Here is a 23,221-nt window from a genome sequence, read left to right as displayed (position 1 = left end):
AAGGAATGTAGGAATTCTGAATATATTTAATTATCAGTAAAGAGATGAGTGTAGAGCTTAGTGATGGCTTTAAATAGAACTTCCAAGACTTCAACTGGGTTACATTTCATTTATAAGACTCACTTCTACTTAAAAAAATAAAATTAAGACAGAACATGTTAGAATGCCAGAAACAAGTAGTCTAACATGGGCCAGAAGGAATACGGACAATGCATCTTAGATCCTAGCAAATAAGCAGCGCGGCCACCAGTGACCAAGATGTCTCTACTAATCAATGTAAGCTTGAGTGTCTGTAAATGGCATCAAATCTCAAAGAGATTGCATGGTGAATGCGAACCCTCCACCATTATCAACCTGCTTTATTTATTGTATTTTTTTATTGCTTTTTTATGTATTTATTTTTTATTTACTGAGCATAATGAAAAGGGACACAAACAGTAAGCAAAGCAAGAGAACTACACTCCTGACTTGTTCATGTCAGGCTGAATTTTAGTCACATCATCAGGGTTCCAAAAAACAATGCTTCGGACACAAGGTCCTTCTTCAGAATGAGAAATAACTATACATTGGAGTTTCAAAAACCATGGTGTACCAAAGTTTCGGATACGAGGTCCTTGTTCAGTAATACAAATAACTATACATTAGAGTTCCAAAAAGCATGGTGTACCAACGTTTCGAACACAAGATCCTTCTTCAGTAGTAGAAATAACTATACATTAGATTTCCAAAAATATGATGTACCAAAGTTTCAGACACAAGGTCCTTCTTCAGTAGTAGAAACTATACATTAGAGTTCCAAAAAGCATGGTGTACCAATGTTTCGGACACTACTAAAGGTCCTTGTTGGTAGTAGAAATAACTAGACAGTAAAGTTTGTACATCATAAAACCAATTTAGCCAGTGGTACCAAGACTATACATGCACCCAAACATAACTGAAATGCAACTATGCTGCAATAAGTGGTAATACGTTTTAGGGGATATTAACCATATTATGAGTAACATTCAGGATTATGAGCGGCAGAAATTATACATAAGTGCAAATCTGCGTAACTGCAAATGAGTAAGCCTATGTTCAAGCACTGGTAAAAGGTGCTATGTGTAGCAATATAAGTAATCTGTATAAAGGTGCAATAGTAGCAGAATTACAATAAAGATGGATGTGAGGCATAGGTACCAAAGCTACCACCCCGAGTATATAAAAAGGTCCTTACCCTATGGAAAGATTGTCCAACTTAGAAGGATGAATAGGTCTCATGAACTTTTTAGACAGCTAACTGATGAATTGAGCAATAAGTTATACTTAAGAGGATACACAGATGAAAGAATCAAGGGAAAAGCGGAATATTTACAGACAACGACTTCTTAGAAAAAAATAGCAAATGCCAAACTAAAAATATGGAAGGAAGATGTAATACGTTGTTTGGATTTCACCCGATGGATGAGATAATTAGGTCATCTATTCTAAAGCATTGGCATATTGTACAGGCAGAGCTCTTATTAAAGGAAAAACTTCGAGTAAACCTGCTATTTCTTTTCGCTGTTTCGATCTTAGAGATGTGCTGGGACATGGTAGGATTGATAGAGATAGGGGGTGAAATAAATTAATTTAACAATATGATTTGGACCAGCAATCATAAATGCGGTGGATGTAGATGGTGCTCCTATCTCGTAAATGCCGAATAAACATCTCTGGGTAGTTATAAATTTATTATGAGGGAACCGATAACATGCAGCACCGCATAGGTTGTGTATGCGATTGTGTGTGATTGCTGCATCTGCTTTTTAGATGAACAAGTAGAGGTAGGATTTCCCTAGATTGTTTATCATGCATTGTATGCAGTTCTTGGGTCTCTTACATGCTCCAACACCAACAGTAGGGGGCAATCGACATAGGGTACTATTAAAAAAAGAGACACAGTGTATTAGGACATGCAGGCCTTAAAGGAGCTTTCTCAGTTACTGAAAATTCATCTTGGCACTACTCCGTCCTCTCCAGGACATGTAGCATAACACTGTACTGTAGAGATACTAGACAGTCAATTACTGCAGGCTCTTCACTATTCATTATTGGTCAATCATCTAGTTATTTACATCCTGACTGTAGCATTGTATGTTGAGTCTGGTCTCAAATTACGATGGTCCAGAAAGGACCATTGTATGTTGAAAATATTGTAACCTGAGGCCATTGTAAGTTGAGGTACCACTGTGTGTGTGTGTATATATATATATATATATATAGAGAGAGAGAGAGAGAGAGAGAGAGAGAGAGAGAGAGAGAAAGAGAGAGAGAAAGTGTAGAAAATAAAGCAGCACTGCTGTATCTTGTGGTGCCAGCGGTTCAGCCCTGGTAGGCGAGAGAGAGAGAGAGAGAGAGAGAGAGAGAGATGTTATGTTATTCTGCTTTCTCTTCATTTTGCTATTTATTATTGTTGATAACTGGTATATGTAGAGGTTTACAGGGTTAATAAAGTTGTTCATAAAATATTTAAAGGGCGGCGTTGCACAGATGCAGCCGGGTCATGATGAAGCTTTCAATAGCGAAACAATCGCTTATGTATCTTTGTGACTTGTTAGAATAAACTTGGTGATTTCTGCAAATTCCTGGGTTATAGTTACCAAGAATAAAGTAACCAATATCTTAAAATGTCCCATTTGTTATCAGCGTACCCTCTGTGCCAACACCTTTTTTATTACTACTAATCATAGCTACTGACTCATATTCTTTTCTTCTAGTTTTTATTTTCTGATAGTATTTTTGTTATTCTATCTTTTTTTTATGCTTCTTCAAGGGCAGCCATCTTTCCTGAGCTCTAAACAGCGTCCAGAGATATGCTTTACAACCATGTGGACCATAGGAAATTGTAGTTAGGACTGACTCATTGACGGTTATGACAGAGTGTTGTGGGCATGCTCTATGACCTGTGCTCATTGTGCAGGAAGGAGCAGGAGGAGGAGGAGGAGAGTTGTCTATTGTGAATGGTGAATCCTATGACATTAAATACTGGTGTTACTTTTCATTGTAATTCTGCCTCTGTTGATAATGCATGAAAATGTCTCTAAAGAACAGGAAATATCAGCTTATTATTAGTCTTGGTGACCAGTCCAGTTTTTTAGTAAGTACTAGTGACATAAAACAAAAAAAACAAAAAAATCTTTACAAATATGTTAATCATAAAAAACTATTTAAACAATGGGTTATTTTCTGATTGCACGTTCCATTTAAGAAATCAGAATGTGTCCAGGTGAAAATAAATTACCATGGCTATGTAAATAATCATAAACACATTATAATAGAGTGGAAAACTGTGAAAATAAATGTCCTTGGCTACACCTTTATGAATGTGCCAAGATAATGTAATTTTTTGCAGTTTTATTTTCCCTTTTTTACCCTTTAAGAACCATAACGCTTTTTTTCCCATCCATAGAGCCATATGGGGGCTTTTGTAAAAGTAGAGAAGAAGAAAAAAACATTTACAGGGTGAAAGCATATGTTGTTAAACCTAATCCCCTTATGGCCCATATATAATGAACAGTACAAGAACAACATCTAGTCAACTTGTAGAAAGTATAGGCACATAACCAGTCTTATATGCACTAGCCTAAAGGACAGAAATGGCTGCACATCGCACCCATAGTTGAATCGAAAGCTTGTTCAGTTACATTAAAAACCAACATCAGAAGTTAGTATATAATTTGACCAAACCATATTGCCTCATGTACCAACATGCAGGTCTTCTGATACACATGAGTCCCTAATCAAACCACATTGTGCTGGTCAGCGAACGCCAACCCCGCAAAGTGTGCGCAAGCAGAGAAGGGGGGCTACGGAATGGCCCTGCAACCCCAGTGTCACAGGACCAAACCCCAAGGGCCCCCCCAAACCCCACAGGCACCGCCGGCGGAGAACATGGCCACCAAGCAACACAAGTGTGAACAAGCTGTTACCTCTCACCATTGCTCCTGCAGGTAGAATGGGAGAAAAGAGGAGGTACTTACTAGGGATGAGCGAACCATCTGAGGTTCGGGTTCGTATGAACCTGAACTATTAGCTTCTGATTCCCGCTGTCTGCCCGCTCCGTGGAGTGGGTGGATACAGCCTGAGGACCGCCTAGAAAACTGGGATACAGCCTTTAGCTATGGCTGTATCCCAGTTTTCCAGGAGGTCCTCAGGCTGTATCCACCCTCTCCACGGAACGGCCAGACAGCGGGAATCATTGCCGATAGTTCAGGTTCATATGAACCCGAACCTCAGCCGGTTTGCTCATCCCTAGTACTTACCATAGGTACAAATAACCAGTCTTATGTTGATCAGCAGAGCCGTGATTCTGGTGTCAATTCATGGAATGTTCCTTAACTGATGAGTGCTATCGGTTGATTAATGGAACGTTCCTTCTTTGATCTTTTAACTTAATATGCAATTTGTTGCAAGAAACATATACACCACTTTAGTATCTTGTCAACTTACCTTGTCTCCCATTGAGAACACAGCTAGGATGCTTATCCTTTCTAATTAACCCATCTCTAGGCATCCATATCTAGTTATACCTAACCCTGATGAGAGTGCAATGGAGGGCAGTACTGTTGATGCTGGTGTGAAATTGCAGTACTTCATCAAGGGACATTTTTAAAATCATGAAAATATTGTGTATGTCTTTTACATACTTTGCACCAAGGAAACAAAGAAGATGGTTACACATACAATTTTTTGGGGTGAAATATATTCAATATACCAGTATACAGATGTAGCCCGTGTTAACTTGATCACAATGATGTGTTTGACTTGATTCTAATTGACTTAATTGATCTCCCTGACACAGTAATTGTTTAGTCAGGGATCATTTTAATGTACTCAAAGTTTGCTCATCTCTACTAAAAAACTTCAATCCAATATTGATCAGTGGAACCCTACTTGACAAGTAACTCATAATATTACATTACATTATAACACAGCCTTCCCCTGTTTTTGTTGACCTAATATGGATGACATTTAATAATGAATCATAATGCCGTCTCAGTGACCTTTCAATGAAAGAAACACACTGGTGATTTTTCTTGGCCAGCAAAACCTCCCGCTATTTTTTTTCTCTGTAATCCATGGAAAATCATCCATATTTGCATCCGTTTCCGTATTCGTTTTCGTGGAATGTACACAGTACTAGTTTGCTAAAATTTGATGCATGTTTTTTCACAAATGTCACAGATTTGACATCTGCAACATCCAAAAAAAACACAGATCCCATAGACTTCTATTGGTAATCCATACCGCAATCAAAATCCACACTAGGACACATCCTTTTTTTTTACGGATAGCCCAATCAATGCGCTCTAAGTTGAACCGTGATTATGGATCCGCAATTACGGACAACTTTATGGGACGTGTGAATAAGGCCTTAGTAGGAGACATTATTGTTGGTGATTCAAATAATCCGGTATGCAGGTTTAACATTCAGGCTCTGTGGGGAACTATCAGCAGGTTAGATGAATCTAACCTGCTTATAGCTCCCGACTGAACACGGGGCTCTGAGGATGAAGGTATGACTCTGACCTTCATCCTTGGTGCTGTTCCCATGCAGTTTTAGGCTAGGTTCACACTATGTAAAAACAACTTCCATGTTCCGTAACAATAGCCGTTATCTTTTAACATAATGGTCGTTATTTGCACAACAATGGCCGTTGTTACCAAACACAGACGTTTTACATATTGTGAAATTAGCTTTAATTCTTGGTCCGGTAAGGCCATTTGGAGCCCTGCTCTGCCCATGGCCGTTCTGCCCCTTCTAAAGATTATCAGTAGAGCAGGTCGGCTAGGGTGCCTTCTAAGAGCCAGCTGAACTCAGTTGAACTCAGTACTGCTCTGCTCTGGGTGCCTGGAAAAGCTGGATCCAATCCTGGGAAACTTCTGCCAGTTTCCCAGGTATGGGTCCAGCTTTTCCGGGCACCTGGTGAGGAGCAGCATGGAGTGGCAAGGAGCTAAAAGACAGCCGGCTGACAAGCAAAGTGTAACAAAGCGTTTCAATTCGTTAATACTGTAAATTCTCAGCTGTAGTTACAATCTTTATGTTGTATCTAGAAATAAAAAGAGACATAGCATAAAAAAGTTGCAACATAAAAAATGACATATTACTGAAATAAGTTATTATTATTATTATTATTATTATTATTGTGGTTCTCACAGACTAGGCTGAAATTTGTAGTTTTGCTGTGTAGAGTGAGATAAGTCTGCAGAGTCATCTCATAATCTCTATATTACACTTGAATAAGGCTCTGTGTGGCTGTGGTTTGTGGTTGTCCTGAGTATAATAGTTTATATGGCGCGCCTTCTCACAGTTTTATGCATACTGCATGCTGAATTACATAATATTTACTAAATTGACTTCATTGTTGTACACTGCAGGTGGTATATTTTTACTCCATTGTAACATATTGGGTTAAAGAATTGCTGATTGGATCAAAATCTGTTAAATGCAAAGTAATGACTCAAACAATAGCTACTACGTGTTCCCTGCTATAGCGCCTTTGTGATCAGTTCTTGTTTTTCTAACTAATATGGGGCAGCTTTTATCCCACGGTATACATGCCATGCAACAATTTTTTAGCTCTCATGATAATTGTGAAAAGTGGTTAGAAAGGAGACTAAGCTAAGAGGGTTTATAGGATGTGGCGGACAACATCTGCAATACAGCCCAGTAACATGTCGCCATTTAGTTGATGTGTGGCAGAACAGGATTTTATTTGCTTTTAAACCCATTTATTATGTTAGTTTATTGGTATTATTTAGTACCAAGTGGATAACAATATGGAAGAATATAGATTTCAGGATGAATCATCAATGTACATTTATACTTTCACCCACTTAGTTCTTTTTGCGCAACGTCAATACGGGAAGAGATATATTTAGCTCCAGGGCTGCAGCTGCATAGCCCCTAAACCAATGATAGTGGTAATGAATAGACCAGGTACTGGATTTCATGGAAGAAAATCCAATCCTATTAGAATTTATGGCTGTAATGACGTATCTTACATCACAGGCCGAGGTTAGAGTGGACACCCCACAATTACAACTTGTCCCTTATACACATGATGTGTGAGGGTCTGACCACCAGGACCCTTACTGATTAAGAGACCAGAGGTCCCTTGTCCCACAATGTAATGACAGCAATGGAGTGACAGCATGCATGGCCAAACGCCACTCCATTCATTCACTATGGCATTTACAAGCATTGCGATCCACTAAACTGGGCTATGTTTGGACGTCATATAGACAGTGGTGAACAAGGAGTGGTGGCCAAGCATGCATGTGATGTCCCACCACGGTGATTCTTTTTCTTTTCTTTTTGTGTTTCATACACCTTTCCAAAAAGTTCTTTCTCCAGCTTAAGTGATGCTGGAGTATTTAAAAGTAATTTTATTGTCCACCATTAGATAACAGTATTGTACATGTCTAAGTATTGTACGGCTGTAGTTACTAATGGGTTACTGTTTTTTCTCTTGTACCACATGGATCTGTGAGCCAATGAGAGTTCTCTCTTCTCTACCTATCCCTATCTTTCTCTTTTCTCACACTCTCCTCTCACCCACTCCCAGCACACCTTACATGGGCTGGAGATAGAAAGTCACATGGGTAGAGGAAGGGTAGCTCAGTCTTAGGGTCCTATTCCATGGGCCGAGCAGGGCCCGATCAACTATGTAAACGAGCGGCGATCTGCTAGATCGCCGCTCGTTTACTGGGCCTATTCCATGGCCCGATGATCCTTAAGCGAGGGCTGCAAAGACATAGCACAAAGCCTGGACAGGTAATGTATGATGCTGCTGCGCCCGCCGCGCACCGCTATTCAACTGTAGCAATGCGCGGTGGGGGAACGATGATTTTAGGTCTGGCCCTAAATGAACGATCAGCCGATGACACGATCATCGGCTGATCGTTCTCTCTATTTCACGAACGATAATCGGGCGAATCGGGCCAAATGGGGCCGATCCGGCCGATTATCGTTACTGTGGAATAGGGCCCTTAGTCAGTTTCTTGTACAGTGAGGAAGCAGGACAGCACAGTCCCAGCAGCAGTCAAGCTGGCTTATGCCAGGTCCCCTGTCAGGGACAGACGAACCAGTCCAGAAAAGGTCTTTTGTCGCTAGACTCTGTAAAGACAAGATGCAGTTAACCTTTTCCCCTCAAGTAACTCCACTCGACACTATGCAGTGTCAGAGTCAGAGATCATCGCAACCCACGCTGTAGGCAAGGAGAGTCACAGTGCAGGACAGTATCCACAAAGCAGAAGGCTAGGAACCCTCATCATTCCGCTCATCCCAGATACCAAGGTCTGGGGCTTGTGTCACCCACTAGGATGGGTCCCCCGACACTAGTAGGGCAATAGGTGGTGCGAAAACCCAAAGGTCAAAACATAGGCACAAGTATTCTCTCTTTCTTCTTAAGTATTCTTCTACCTCATCCTCCAACATCCCCGCAGAGCACAGTATTAATTGGGTTGGGACTCTCACGACATCCTCCTCTCTACTCCTCTGACTCTATACTCTCAGCACGCAACTCAGTCCACACGACTGTACTACTCTTTCTCCGTTCGCTACAGATCTGGATCCTAACTTATCAAGTGTCTTAATAAGTGTGAAGTATCATTTCAAGGCAAATCTGTATGATCTGCTGTGCACTAGTATTTTCTCAGTAAAGCCAACCTTAATTATGATAAAGAGGCTCTGTGATTCCTCACCCCACACCAACATAGTACACAAACACTCCTTGGGTCATCTCCCCCTTCTGTGGGGGGCAGTGCCAATAGTCCGGGTGGCACCAATCCAGCCCACCATGACTACAACCCAAGGGACCCCGCAACAGCAGGTCACTGACCACAGGGGAACAAGGTATAACCGGCCCTCTAAAATAAAAGCAGGGGTGCCACCATACCTGTGTGGCCAACCGACAATGGCGTCACGACATAACATCAACATCTCGGCCAACCACCATAGAACTGGCGTCACACATTAGCATTTGGCAAGTGACCGGCCGTACCTCCGCCATACCACCGCAGGGGGTCACCACATGCACACTGCAGGTGCATGTTCTAGGGATTTTGGGAGTCCCAATGATCACACCCACAGCATTTAGCTAGTTATTGTCTATCCTACAGATTTAATTTGGCCCTCAATGCAATATTTCTAACTGGAGCTTCCATGTAGCAGAAACTCCAAATGAAACGGCCACCTCTGTGCTCATGCATCTTGTATCCATCCACAATACGCTCTTTTTGTATACCAGAAATATCTGACATTTTTACTGTTTCCATATACAGTAACTTCATTATATTTTACGCACCTTTCTCTTGTCCCTCTCCATATAAATTATAAATGATGACCTCTCCTGGGAATTCTTGATTAGCAATCAGTCCCTTATTGGTATTCATAGCTTTCAAATCCAAAAGATCAGGCCATTTATCTGTGAGGAATATCGCTTTAAAGGACTGATAAATACTTGGCTAAAATGTATTAGAATAGATCTATAGAAGGCATTGATGAAACACTATGGCGGTGTAGATCAGAGAACAAAAACAATAGTCAATAAAAGTGTCAAGAGTGTAACATTGGTGCTCTCCATGTCATATACAATTTGGCCACCAGTTCAGCTAGAAATATTGGGAATTATTAATGTCTGTATGCCGCAACTTTGCAGAAGAAATGAGCCAACTGTGGCAATTTTTGAGTGAATTTACTCACATGACCTGTCACCACTAGAGATGAGCGAACCGGGTTGGGGTTCGAGTCCATCCGAACCTGAACGTTCGGTATTTGATTAGCTGGGGCTGCTGAAGTTGGATAAAGCTCTAAGGTTGTCTGGAAAACATGGATGCAGCCAATGACTATATCCATGTTTTCCACATAGCCTTAGGGCTTTATCCAACTTTAGCAGCCACCGCTAATCAAATGCCGAAAGTTCAGGTTCCGAAAGACTTGAGCATGCTCCAGGTTCGCTCATCTCTAATCACCACCATTCAGCAGTGGACAGCAGTGGAGGACGCTCAGCAAGCAGTTCATAGACTGCAGTTATGTCCATAGACTGTCAAAGGGGGCTGTCACTACTGCTCAGCTGTCAGTTAATTGTGTACTTGAGCAGTCTCGCTTTTGAGAAGCCATAGTGACTGCCCAGTTGACACTTAAGGCCAAAATAACATACTCAGTGTTGAAATTAAAAGGGGTTATCCAGGCTTAGAAAATTATTGCCACATTCTTCCAGAAACAGGACCCTCTGGTCCTCACTTTGGGTGTGGGTTTCTAGATCAGTTCCATTAAAGTGGAATTTTTTTTTAACATTGGCTATGTTCCCACACAGTATTTTTTTCTCAGTATTTTGCAAATACTTTACCAAAACCAGGAGTGGATTGAAAACACAGAAAGGCTATGTTCACACAATGTTGAAATTAAGTGGATGGCCTTTATTTAAAGGAAAATAATTGACATTATTTTAAAACAACGTCCGTTGAAATAACAGCCATTATTTGTCATAAAATGGCGGCCATCCACTCAATTCCAACAGTGTGTGAACATGACCTTTCTGTGTTTTCAATCCACTCCTGGTTTTGGTTGCAAAATACTGACCACAATACTGAGCAAAAATACTGTGTGGGAACATAGCCTTAGGCTATGATCACACATTATGTTTTTTTTTGGCAAAAACGGCCATTCTTGCTGATTAAAACACTGTGTTGAATCCTATGGGGAACAGCGGCCTCTATGCACACAATGTATTGCTGATCCCCTGTGGCCTTAGGAACAATTGACTTGGCAGACTGTGAACAACGGCCATTGTTCACAGTCTGTTCACACAATGCATGGCCGTTCTCTCATACAATATATTGTATTGAGGTCAATGGTTAATTAAATTTCAGGCACACCCAAAGGTGCCTGCAATTCAAAAACCCATTCAGTAATGTTCCTGCGGCTAATATGGCAGTATCGGCCACAGAAACATGTAAAACTGTAATTCAACAGCCGTTGTTAAACAGTAGCCGATGCATTGCAGTGTGTGAACATAGCCTTAGACTGGTTTCACACAGCAGTATTTGGCATCAGTATTTCTAAGCCAAAAGGAGAAGTGGAACCTACAGAGGAAGAAATGTAATGGGAAGATTTATATATTTTCTATGTTTTGTATGTTTTGGCTTACAAATACTGAGGCAGAGTCAAATACTGCAATGTGAATCAAGCCATATAGTAGAAGCTTAGGGAAAAAAGGAGGATCCGGCATATTGGTGTGGTTAGCTTTGTTTGAGATCAAAGACACAATACTTACCGGAAGGAAATCTGGATAAGTATAAGGCTATGTTCACAACCTTTCAGCCATAAACAACTGAAAAAAAAAATCAAAAGAAAAAATGAGTGAAAAAAATTATTAGTATTTTTTGTCTTCTCTGCTTTTTTTTTTTTTTTTTTTTTTTTTGAGCTACAGCAAGTGCTTATGTAAAATTGAGGGTGGGAATGACCAAGAAAGTGCAAAAAACAAACAAACGTTTTTTGAATCGTAATAGGCAAAAGAAATGACCTTGCCCGTAATTTTAGGCTATGTTCAAACAACGTATATTTTCGTAAAATTATTATTACGAGAATATACGTTGCATTGCTATCTATGGTATCCTGGCCTGAGCGTATACACATGGTATACGCTTCGGCCGGGATCCCTAGCGGCGCCGCAAACAATTGACATGTCAGTTTTCTGCGGCCGCTATTCATTTAAATAGCGGACGCAGAAAACCATGTCAGTACACACTGTGGAGCGAGCGGATCCGGCCGCTTGCTTCATAGTGTGCAGTGTAAAGTACTGATGCGCCCGCATCAGAACACTGCGGCTCAAGAGATCACCGGCCGGGATGATCTTTTCAGAGACCGGCCGCTCCGTGACCCGGCTGGGTCACGGAACGGCTGGTCTCTTACGCTATGTTCACACAACATCAAAAAAAGAGGAAAGGCACCGATTTTGATATTTAAAAAAACGTCAATGCATTGAAGTTAATGGGAAGACGGGCGCCCAATGCACACAATGTATTGAATAACGGACGTTTTTACTGCAGACGTCGAAATAACGAACATGATCATTATTTTCTGACGTCTTTTGCAAACAGCGGATGTTTTTTATTAGTTGTTCACACACAGTTTTTCATTCATCACCGTTCTTTCTCCATTTTAACTATTTAATTCAATGGACTTTTCAATTATGCCACACCCAAAGGCCAATTAGTAACCCAAACTAGAATAATGTGCAAACACCAGTCATTTAGCTAGACAGCTAAATGACGTCCGTTATTTTAGACTCAAAATAACGGACATCATTTTAAACGAAGCTGAAAAAAACATTTTGTGAACATAGCCATACAGTGCAAAAATTAAGGTCAGGACAAAGTCATAGGAGAACTATAAGTAGAAACTTACATAACTAGGTCAAGATGGGTTGGCAGTTTTAAAAGCATCAGTTTAGTGTAAGCAGTATGTACAGTGGCTGCAGGGATGAGCACGAGCAGTCGAAGGCTGGAAAATATGGATTAACCCTTGTTTTTCAACTGATTTATTGGCTTTGTAAAACCACTGGTGTACCCTGGGTAAGTGTAAGCCATGAGTGTAGTGCAGGGATGGGGACCCCTCGGCCCTCCAGCTGTTGCAAAACTACAATACCCATCATACCTGGACAGCCAAAGCTTCGCTTTGGCTGTCCAGGCATGATGGGCATTGTAGTTTTGCAACAGCTGGAGGGCCGAAGGTTTCCCATTAGAGATGAGCGAACCTCAAGCATGCTCGAGTTGATCCGAACCCAATCGTTCGGTATTTGATTAGCGGTGGCTGCTGAACTTGGATAAAGCTCTAAGGCTATGTGGAAAACATGGATATAGTCATTGGCTGTATCCATGCTTTCCAGACAACCTTAGAGCTTTATCCAAGTTCAGCAGCCCCCGCTAATCAAATACCGAACGATTGGGTTCGGATCAACTCGAACCCGAACCCGGTTCGCTCATCTCTATTCCTCATCCCTGGTGTAGTGCCTTGTATTCAGTCTAGGGGAGGCACATGGGAGATGATACTTCTTGCATTATGCACTGCACTGAGGATGTCCATTGAAATCAGTAGTTGTCCATTGATTCCAATGAATACATCTAGTCTTGAAAGCCAAAAACAGGGAAATCCCAATCTCAGGACATCCCCTCTTACTGACTACAGAACTGTTGTGTTGTGTGTATTTCTGGATATGTTACATAATGATAAAAAAAAGACCATATCTGAAGAGCATTTCATGACAATGTGTTGCTCCTGGCACAGGAGACTGTAATGAAAGGATGATTCATGGTAAAATACGCAGCCCTGGTTCTCTTGGAGATGTTACAATGCACAGGAGATGAACTCTGAATGAGAATTAGGCCATTTGTACAAGACTACAGCTGTGGTTTTCGGGAAAAATAATCTGACATAATGGATGAATAATGGATGGTGCTTTTATATGACAAATTGACATTTTTAGCATGTGACTGGAGTGCAGATTCGGTTACATGACCTTGTAGTTATTGTGCCTTTCAGCTGTTTGATGCTGTAGTATTGAGGAGAGATGGAATATACACCGATAGGTCATAGAGTTTACATTGCGTGTACTGGAGCTGGAAGAAGAAATGATGAAACTAATGGACATAGCAGCTGTAAAAGGCCAACGATGGACCAATCATGATTCCTGCACGGATGAAAAATGTGGCCCGAAAATCCCTGTTGGGCTGCAAATGTAGTTCTCGTCCTACGGGAATACGAAAGCTGTGAATAGACATTAGACTGATGCTGATGGAACCAGGTGCAATGGACAGAATTATACATATGACTTTCATGTCTATTCTGTTGATTCTTTTGTATTCCCCCGGAAATAATCAGCACTATAGGGTTTGATAGATACCGAACACTGAAGACTGTGCACCATTAAATGGGCGGCCATGAGTTTACTATGATTAATAGTCAAACTATCTGAGTAACTAATTGGATAGGATGTAAAGATGGCCATACACTGAAAATAGCTGTTGGTTGGACACTTGTTTGGCCAAAAGCTTTCCTACTATCCCACAAATTCTATACGCATGTTCAGTTCTGCCAACTGTGTATGTATGGTGATCAAAGTAAGACCCTGATGACGGCTTCACTCACCTGGAAAGAAGGATCAGACATGTTAATATCCAATCTGCTTCTTCCTCTCGACATCTGCCGCTGGGGGGAGTCATGGTCAACAGGGCCTGCCAAAATTGATAGGTTTGGCTAACAATAGTCTTTTGTATATAGCCAGCCTTAGGGCCCTATTCCACCGGACGATTATCGTTCAGAATATCGTAAAATCGTTCGAATCTAAACGATAATTATTCGTTTGAATAGCAGTTAATGACTAACGACCGAACGAGAAATCGTTGATCGTTTATTATTTTTATCGTTGCTCATTCGCAAACCGTTCGCATTGAATAAGAAGTTGTTCGGTCGTTCTCAGTAGTGACGAACGCAATAGCGATGACAAGACGACCGCAAGAAAGATCATAAGTAACGATTATCTTTCCATGTGAATAGGTGAACGATTTAAGGTCTTTCGTAATAGGGGTCGTTTGGATCGTTTATCGTTAACGATTATGCGAACAATAATCGTCCCGTGGAATAGGGCCCTTGAGACAGTTAACTCATTAAGAGTATACTATACATTAATTAAGAGAGTTAAAAGGGAAAAACCCGGCCAAAAACGTGGCTCAGTCTTCCGGAAACATAACAAAGTTGTATATTTATCCAGTCAGCTTTCCAAAGCTGCCAGTTTCCCAAGTGTCCAGTCTCCGCCTGTGGTCTTCATCTTTACTACTTACACCAACATGATGTAAAGACAAATAATGTCCTCTAGTGGCTGATTTCTAAACTGTCTGTGTATTTCTATACTATGTTGGGTGAGTATCTCCTGTCCACATGACATATAAGTGGAAGTAGTGAAGAAGAAAGAGGTGTGGAGATTGGGTGCTTGGCAGACTGGCAGTGACAGGGAAGGGGGCCAGGTAAGTATACATATTTATGTTTTCTGATGACTGGGACACATGTTAAACAATCTCTTTATTAACTGAATAGTCAGGATATACACCATATCTAAGAAATAGATAAGATATAGCTTGAAAACATTGTAAAAAATCTAAACCATCACCCATATTTAAATGTATAAGGTTGGATAGACCATCAACATTTAAAAGGATTATACAGCATATAACAATATATAACAATATAAGGCAAACCAATCCCTAGTATAAGGGGGAAGTTAAGTTACTACTAAAACTGAGAATGGACTGTGACCAGGGGCGGATTAACTTTACCATAGGCCCCGGGCTGTTCACCAAGCCTGGGCCCCCCCACCCCACTGTAACTATGGTAGCACTAGGCTGGCGTTCATAGTACAGGACAAATAATGTCATGATGTCCTGATTTGTGCAAAATTGCCATAAAAAAACCTGTGATTTTTGCAACTCATGGCGGAAGTGTAGCCAGGAGACAGTACACCACTGAAAGTATAAGTCTTTTTGGGTGGTCATGGGCCCCCCAGGAGCTCAGGGCCCCGGGCTGCCGCCCAAAACGCCCCTATTATAATCCACTACTGACTGTGACACTTCCTCAAGTGCCATGACCCTTTGGCCAGTAGGGGTATCAGTGGTCAGACCGGCCTCAATCACACATGACCCAACAATGGCATGTTCTAGGCTGATACACCATAACCTTTAGCATAGCTCAATGTAGTCTCTAAAGCAATGACAAGAAGACACCATGCTTTATTTTTTATCAAGGATATGAATAAATGTTTTCCTTGTGTCTGTTTTCCAGGTGGAGATGGCGCACAAGCCAATGCAGAAACGACACCCGAAGCCCATGAAAAATCCCGATGTCAGTCGTGCACCTCCACATTCCTAAAAATTGTCTGGGGATTCCTGATTATCCTCTCAGTGTCATCCTCTTGGGTTGGAACCACCCAGATAGTAAAAATCACATACAAGAACTTCTACTGCCCGTTCTTTATGACATGGTTCTCAACCAATTGGAACATTATGTTTTTCCCGGTTTATTATTCTGGGCATCTAGCAACAGCACAAGAGAAGCAGTCACTGCTCCAAAAAATCAGGTGGGTGCGTAGAACCGTAGTTGTTGTATCTGCCATTTCAACCAACTTTTTTTTTTCCTTGACAAAGCGGGAGACAGTCCCACGTTACAATGTAACGTTATAAAGTAAACATCAAAGTGTGCCATACAGGGTATACATTAGAATTACTGATGTCCTTACATTTGCAGCAAGTTGACAAAAAATATTAGGCTACTGTAGGTTTATATACTTCTAGTGGTCCACATTGGATGAGCTGGACACTAGAGGGCAACAATGCTGTATTGTCCATAACCCTAGCCCCATTTCATACTATGGGGCATTGGAGAGGACACTGGCTGCAATGGTTTCAGCTTGTATGATTAGATATATGTGAACCTAGCCTAAGTTGTATATACCAAGCTTTATCACATTTGGTCAGGCGGATGCCGCCCGAGCATACAATGGAGTCTATGGCACGGGCGGACATCCAAGTGGGAGTATGCAGGGGCGAGCGGGGAAATCCGCGGGATGTTCTGTAGTTTGATCGTGCCCTTACAAAGAATATTCTTAAGAGAATGGAAGCATCCTTTCTATTGACCCTGTCCCACTTCAGTAGAACAGTGTCTATCTATTCTCCCATGAGGCCTTTCAGAGAACAAGAGATGAAGCAACTGCTACTTAGGCTCCATTGTAGCATATAGGTGTTATGGTAAAAAGCTAACTTAAAGGGAATAACACAGTGACATATATAGGTATTAGTGCAATGAGACACATATTACCTTTTTATATATACATGTCTGTGGTTCCTAACTGGTAAGAAGCACTCTATTGTGCCACAGTAAAGTGTCAGAAAGGCGTTGCAAGGCACTGAAGTACCTTTGGTTGGAACGCCTCTCCACTCTCCTTCCCCACCCTCTTCCAGCCTTGTTGAAATCTTCTCCACCTTGTCTTCCGCTCTTTGCAGTACAGAATCTATCCAGAATTAGTGCTAACAAGATCATTGCAGGAAGAAAGAAGGAGAGGTTGGGGTCTACACAGAATGGCACTAGGGACACAAAGAACAGCTTTGGCTGTCCAGGCATGATGTGAGTTGTAGTTTTGCAACAACTGGAAAGCCAAGGTTCCCCATCCCTGCTATAGGACCTCATATAAAGCTGCTCCTATATAATACATCACCCAATGGACCAAGATATTAAAGGGGTTATCCAGTGCTATAAAAACATGGCCACTTTCTTCCAGAGACAGCCCTGCTCTTGTTTCCAGCTTGGGCAGGGTTTTGCTGCTCAGTTCCATTGAAGTGAATGGAGCTTAATTGCAAACCACACCTGAACTGGAGACAAGAGTCGTGTTGTCTCTGAAAGAAAGTGGCCATGTTTTTGTAGCACTGGATAACCCCTTTAAATCGGCTTTAGAACAGCCCCACAAACCGCTATGTGCTCCATATTATAGCACCATACAATACAACAAACAGCTTGTTTGCAGCCCTTTAAGTCCTTGGAAAGTCACATTTCCACAAATTTCCACAAGTCACAAATTTCCTATTGCATTTCGCCATGGAGTGCATTAGTGTATAACATACTGCACCCATATATTATGTAGCATGCAACATTTTGGTAAATGCAAAAATAAAGGTGAAGGTCATATCCAAATGCAACTTCGTAACAAAGGTAACATGTCTAGAATACGTCTTCTGGGATCACAGAGCCAATATTCATACAGCAGAGGTGTTATTGTTAGCGGATGGTGAAGAATTCCTCTTCGTTTTACACCACATTGATACTGAGTCAACACTGCGTCCTGTAGGGATCTTCCTGTCAGCGTCTGTTTCCAAGCTGCAAATGTAAGATAACAGTGACAAAGAGTACAGCCGTCCTGAGATGAATCTGCTACATTTGTTTGCTTTGCCTGGGTTATTAATAATGACTAGATTGCTCTAAGGAACTTACACCTGAGGCTGAAGTCTCTTATATGTAATGGGAAGATTGGGTTTGACTGTGTCTTTATGATAGATTCTCAACAAGGAATCTACCATTACAATATATATTCTGCACTTTTATAGGTAAGATTTTAATTTATTACTAGGATTAATTAAATGACAAATGTGAAAAATCCTGGAACATCTCCTAGAATGACGTTGATATAAACAATGTAAAAGGTGCATATATCACTACGTATTTTTATAGCTCTTATACTATCTCTGCGGCACAGCTACTGCTGAATGTGACTATATGTTCCAATCTCACCTTCACAGAAATATGATATAGGGAGTTATTTGTTACCAATACATACCTTTAAGCATATATGGCCTTCCAAGTCCCTTTAAGAGCAGCTGTGTGGAGCACCCAGCCCTCTTCCCCTCCAGGCCCGGGACCATGATCCTTAAAGGGGTTATCCAGGTAACATAAACAATATTCTAAACTGTCCCCCTTCCCGGTACCACCCTACGTCTAATATACATGTATAACGCATCTTGCACCCTTTTCCTGTTTATTTTTCTTATACTTACCCGCTCTGGACATCTAAAATCATCTTCTCTGTGTCCTGTCTGACACTGCACTGCCCCTCTTCCCCCTCCCTTTTTGTAGACACAGGACATGTGATCTCTCTATAGGCTGGGTTAGCTGTCTTTTGACTTGGTAACCCAGCCCCAGGAGACATCATCTGCACCTGTTCACTGCTCCTGAAAGTGCTGCTTCCATAGATTTATATGTGTCCTTGGGCACAGGTTTCTGTAATATGAAAAGTTAAAATTCTATCTCTGCTGGCTCAGTGAATGCAGACATATGTACTTTGTGTCAGAGCTCTGTATAGTGTAAGTGTTATGGATGTTCTTAGAGTCTGGATGAAATTAGAATGTCTTCATTCACAGTCAGCAAGCACTGACCTAAACCTACACTACCCCCCCCCCCCCCCCCCCCCCGGTAAACAGATGCCTGTTATGCAGCACATAGCTACACCATGCTGCATCAGCTCTGCTACATCATCAGCTGGTGTGGAAAACATACTGGGGGGGGATGTGATGCAAAATCAGTGAAAAAAACTGTCCTGTGTTTACTGTGCAATAGTGATAGCAGTGGGCAGGCAGGAAAGAAAGCTAAGGGGGCGAGTACACAAACGGACAAATCAGAGAGATGCATGATGGGAAATGAAAGGGAGGGCTGCCAACAAAGATAAGTAAACCTCCTTGAAATTGTTTAGAAAGTTTAGGTGAAGTCAATTAGGATGCAGCCCTACAGTCCCTGGGCCAGATGCCTAATACCCAGTCTAGCAAATGTAAGGAGTTAAGTGGTGATGCTTAGTCTCATTGTTTACCTTGTTATGCCATGTAGAAACATAGAAGATTATCTGCAGAAAAAGACCACTTGGTCCATCTAGTCTGCCCCACAAAGTAAGCAGTGATCTATAGTCCATCGCTGCTTACAGTACAGGAGCAGCACTCCTGACAAATTGACAGGAGTCCCTGTTAATCTATGTAGTTTCTGAAGAACTTAGGGCGTCATAGAAACTATATACCAGAGTAGGGACTCCTGTCAAAGACTGGAGTCTCTGACCATGTATAAACTTGAATTCAGTAAATGCCTCTTTGTGGTAACAGCAAGTCTAGTGCTGCGAGCACGACACCACCTGTAGCTTGGTTTAAACAACTCGTCGCCCGCTGCCTGTCTGGGGGTCCAAACAATTCGGTGAAGGAATAAAAGGAAGGTTTCACTCATCTGAGGCATGATGTCTGGAGTTCGCAGAGACCTGGCGCAGAGCAGCTCAGCCACAGATAGGATTCCAATGGGTGATAGGAGTCGCGGTGTAAAAATCCATAAACATTTATTATAATTTAATAATAAATGGTTATAGAATTTTACACCACGACTCCTATCATCCATCAGAATCCTATCTGTGGTTGAGCCGCTCTGCGCCAGGTCTCTGGGAACTCCAGAAATCGTGCCTCAGATGAGTGAAACTTTCCTATGAAGCACAGTCCTTTTTGTTTATAGGGAGGGGTTGAGCTAACTGTGTGCACAGTTTAGAAAGACCTTGGGTCCATCAGGTACATTGCTTTAAGTTTTTTACATGAATAAATCAATGGAGCCGCGTCACAGAGGGGAGGGCACACTGGGTGCTTTATTCCAGGCCAGTGCCCGGGAATAGACCGGTGGCGTGTATAAAAAAAGGACCGCGGCACCAGCATCCCCATGCTGGCGCCGATCCAGTAATATAAAAAAAAAACGATGTACCCGATGGTACATTCACTTTAAATTGCGCTGTACAGCTATGAGGGGCACATACGGGGCACAGAGGAAGCAATCGCAACTGGGTCCTGGTGCTTTAATGGGCGCTAAAGGTAAAAAGACGCCAGTTTTATAAATTGCATATGGTGGGTGAATGACGTTGAATGCCATCTACAAATGTAATCATAAACAAAATGTTTTCTCTTTCCGCAGGGAATGCAGTCGAATTTTTGGAGAAGATGGTTTAACCCTGAAGCTCTTCCTCAAAAGGACTGCCCCTTTTTCCATTTTATGGACTTTGACAAATTACCTCTACTTACTTGCTCTTAAAAAACTGACAGCCACTGACGTGTCTGCTTTATTCTGCTGCAACAAAGCCTTTATGTTCCTGCTTTCATGGATTGTTTTGAAGGACAAGTTCATGGGTGTACGGGTAAGAACACCAACGCACCAACTATTCTTGTTTACTCTACTACCTAGAGTCTATTTAGAGAGGTGCCGCGAGTTTACCTAATCTTTCCATAGTTATTAGCTCTAATTGAACAAGTGAGTCACTGTTTGGAGAAGTGCCTGAGCTGCTTCCATTGTAGAGTAAATGTAGTAGTGGTACTGGGTACTTTTCTTAAAGTAATTCTACAACACTGGGGGAAATTATGGGATTATCACACTTAAAGAGGTTATAATTCACATTGCAGTCTGGTCCCACCAAAATTATCAGTAGAGATGAGCCAACTTTTTAAATATTTGGTTTGGCAGATTCACCAAACATTAATGTAAAATTTGGATTTGTGCAAACCAAACTTTAAACAAACTGCACTAAAACAGCTAAACGATTGCAGGAGTTTAGCTGTTTTACATACTTACCTGTCTGCGCTTCCCTGGTGTCCTTCTTTTCCTGTCCCATTCTGTCTTCTCCGGTCACAGCCAGCTCAGCCAATAACTGGTCGCGGTGCTTTTCCGTGCCAGTCAACCAGTGATCGTCTAAACAGGCTGTGATTTTTGTCTCAGGAGTGACAGCCCGCTCAGCTAATAACAGGCTGACTGTGGCAGGACAACACCATGGCCAGTGATTGGCTCAGTGGGTTGTGACAGCCTGCTAAAGCCAATCAGGGGCCGCGGTGCTGCCCCGTCCCAGTCAGCCAGTGATTGGGTGAGTGGGCCATCACTCCACATGTGCCTAAAGCCCCCAGAGACCCAAAAGAGTACACCAGGGGAGCGCAGACAGGTGAGAATATCTTTTTTTGTTTTTTAGATGTGCGGCCGCCCATCTTGCAGAAGTTGTTCCAAACTTTGCAAAAAGTTTGGTTTGGTGGCAAACTGAACTTTTTGCAAAGTTGGGAACAAATCTGGGTTTAGGGGGCTTGGTTTGCTCATCTCTAATTGTCAGGTTTAGATAATTTTTGGGGGGCCTTTAGTAAGTTGCTATGTTGGGAATAGAACCCTTGAGCTATGGTACATTAGGATAGAGTTAATCCCATGTTATGTATGCAGAACAATTATAGCCTGATGTGTCCTCAAAATTCCTGCAGCAATATAAGTCAATTAAACTTGCAGACTGAAAACATTAGGTTCCTGGAGTTGTAGAGCTGGTTCATCATGAACGCATAATTATGCAAACTGTGGTTCACTAAAAAAAGAAATGTTTAGTTTTAAAATACTCTGATATGGACTGGGTTGGTAAGTTCAGGTGAGAACGTGTCCCCCTCCTGCAGCAACCAGCTGTTATCAATGGACAGACCTGGCAGAAGCTTTCACAAACCCACAGCAGTGAAGGGGGAAACACTGCTAAAGTCTACTTAATTTTGGAACCAAACCTCTCCTAAAGCACCTTAAAGGGGTTATCCAGCGCTACAAAAACATGGCCACTTTCCCCCTACTGTTGTCTCCAGTTTGGGTGGGGTTTTGAAACTCAGTTCCATTGAAGTAAATGGAGCTTAATTGCAAACCGCACCTGAACTGGAGACAACAGTAGGAGGAAAAGTGGCCATGTTTTTGTAGCGCTGGATAACCCCTTTAAATCAAGTGGACTTTAGCCATGCTGCTCCCCACCCCTGTTGTTGCAGTAAGCTTTCAATTTCCTAGCAGCGCCACCACAGGTGAATTGAAGCATTACACAGCGAATATTCAAATCACTGGTGGGTCTGTGTAATGCAGAATAGGACAGATTCTCCAGAGCACGATACCATGATGAATACCTTGTAACCACTTTGCCCTCTAGCGAACAGATTCTAAACAAGGAATCCCCCATTGTTAACTCAAAACTGCATATTAGGCTATGTTCACACTATGTAAAAAACACGGCCGTATTTCATAACAACGGCCGTATTCCTTGCGCAAATACGGCTGTTGTTATAAAATACGGCTGTGTTTTTTACATAGTGTGAACCCGGCCTAATAGTGTATTCTAAACCAAACAACCCCTAGCTGCAGAATTTTTGACTAATAGTGGTATATTGCTTTGTCTGAAAGTCCCACATATATGGCATTACAGCAGTCTATCCATGAAGCTTTGAGGGCTTGAAGCAGTGTTGATAGAGCTTCTAAAATCTAAATAGTCACCATTGTTTCAGACAACTTCTATCTATATGCTATAAAATGTAATTCTGAACATTTGGGTAAATTATTTAAAGGGGATATCTGGAGAGCAGGAAAGTTCCTACTTTTTCTGCTCTCCAGTGCTCCACTGTCTGTGCTGATACCCCCTACACACGAGAGGGGGTCGGAAAGCAGTGATCAATAGCTGCCCAATATCACCAATTTTGCGGCGACATAAGGCAACTATTGGAGTTTTCCTCTGGGCGTTGTTTTGCCCGCACACAATGCCTGCATCGCACCCAACATACATCTACCTCCCTCTTATCTGCGGAACTATCAGCACGGATGGGCAGA

At 41.8% G+C, this 23,221-nt stretch overlaps 1 protein-coding gene across 3 annotated transcripts in view; it reads left to right on the top strand.

The window, feature by feature from the left end:
• SLC35F4 (solute carrier family 35 member F4) overlaps positions 1–23,221 on the top strand; it is a 133,887-nt gene that overhangs the window by 94,404 nt on the left and 16,262 nt on the right. For all 3 annotated transcript variants that reach the window (XM_069950031.1, XM_069950033.1, XM_069950032.1), the window contains 2 exons: positions 15,857–16,151; positions 20,546–20,765. In XM_069950031.1, coding sequence (XP_069806132.1) covers positions 15,857–16,151; positions 20,546–20,765 — 515 coding nt within the window. The remainder of the gene's footprint in view (positions 1–15,856; positions 16,152–20,545; positions 20,766–23,221) is intronic.

This window comes from Dendropsophus ebraccatus, chromosome 13 (assembly GCF_027789765.1).
Source record: "Dendropsophus ebraccatus isolate aDenEbr1 chromosome 13, aDenEbr1.pat, whole genome shotgun sequence".
Lineage (NCBI taxonomy): Eukaryota > Metazoa > Chordata > Amphibia > Anura > Hylidae > Dendropsophus > Dendropsophus ebraccatus.
This window is presented reverse-complemented; position numbering and strand designations above follow the sequence as displayed.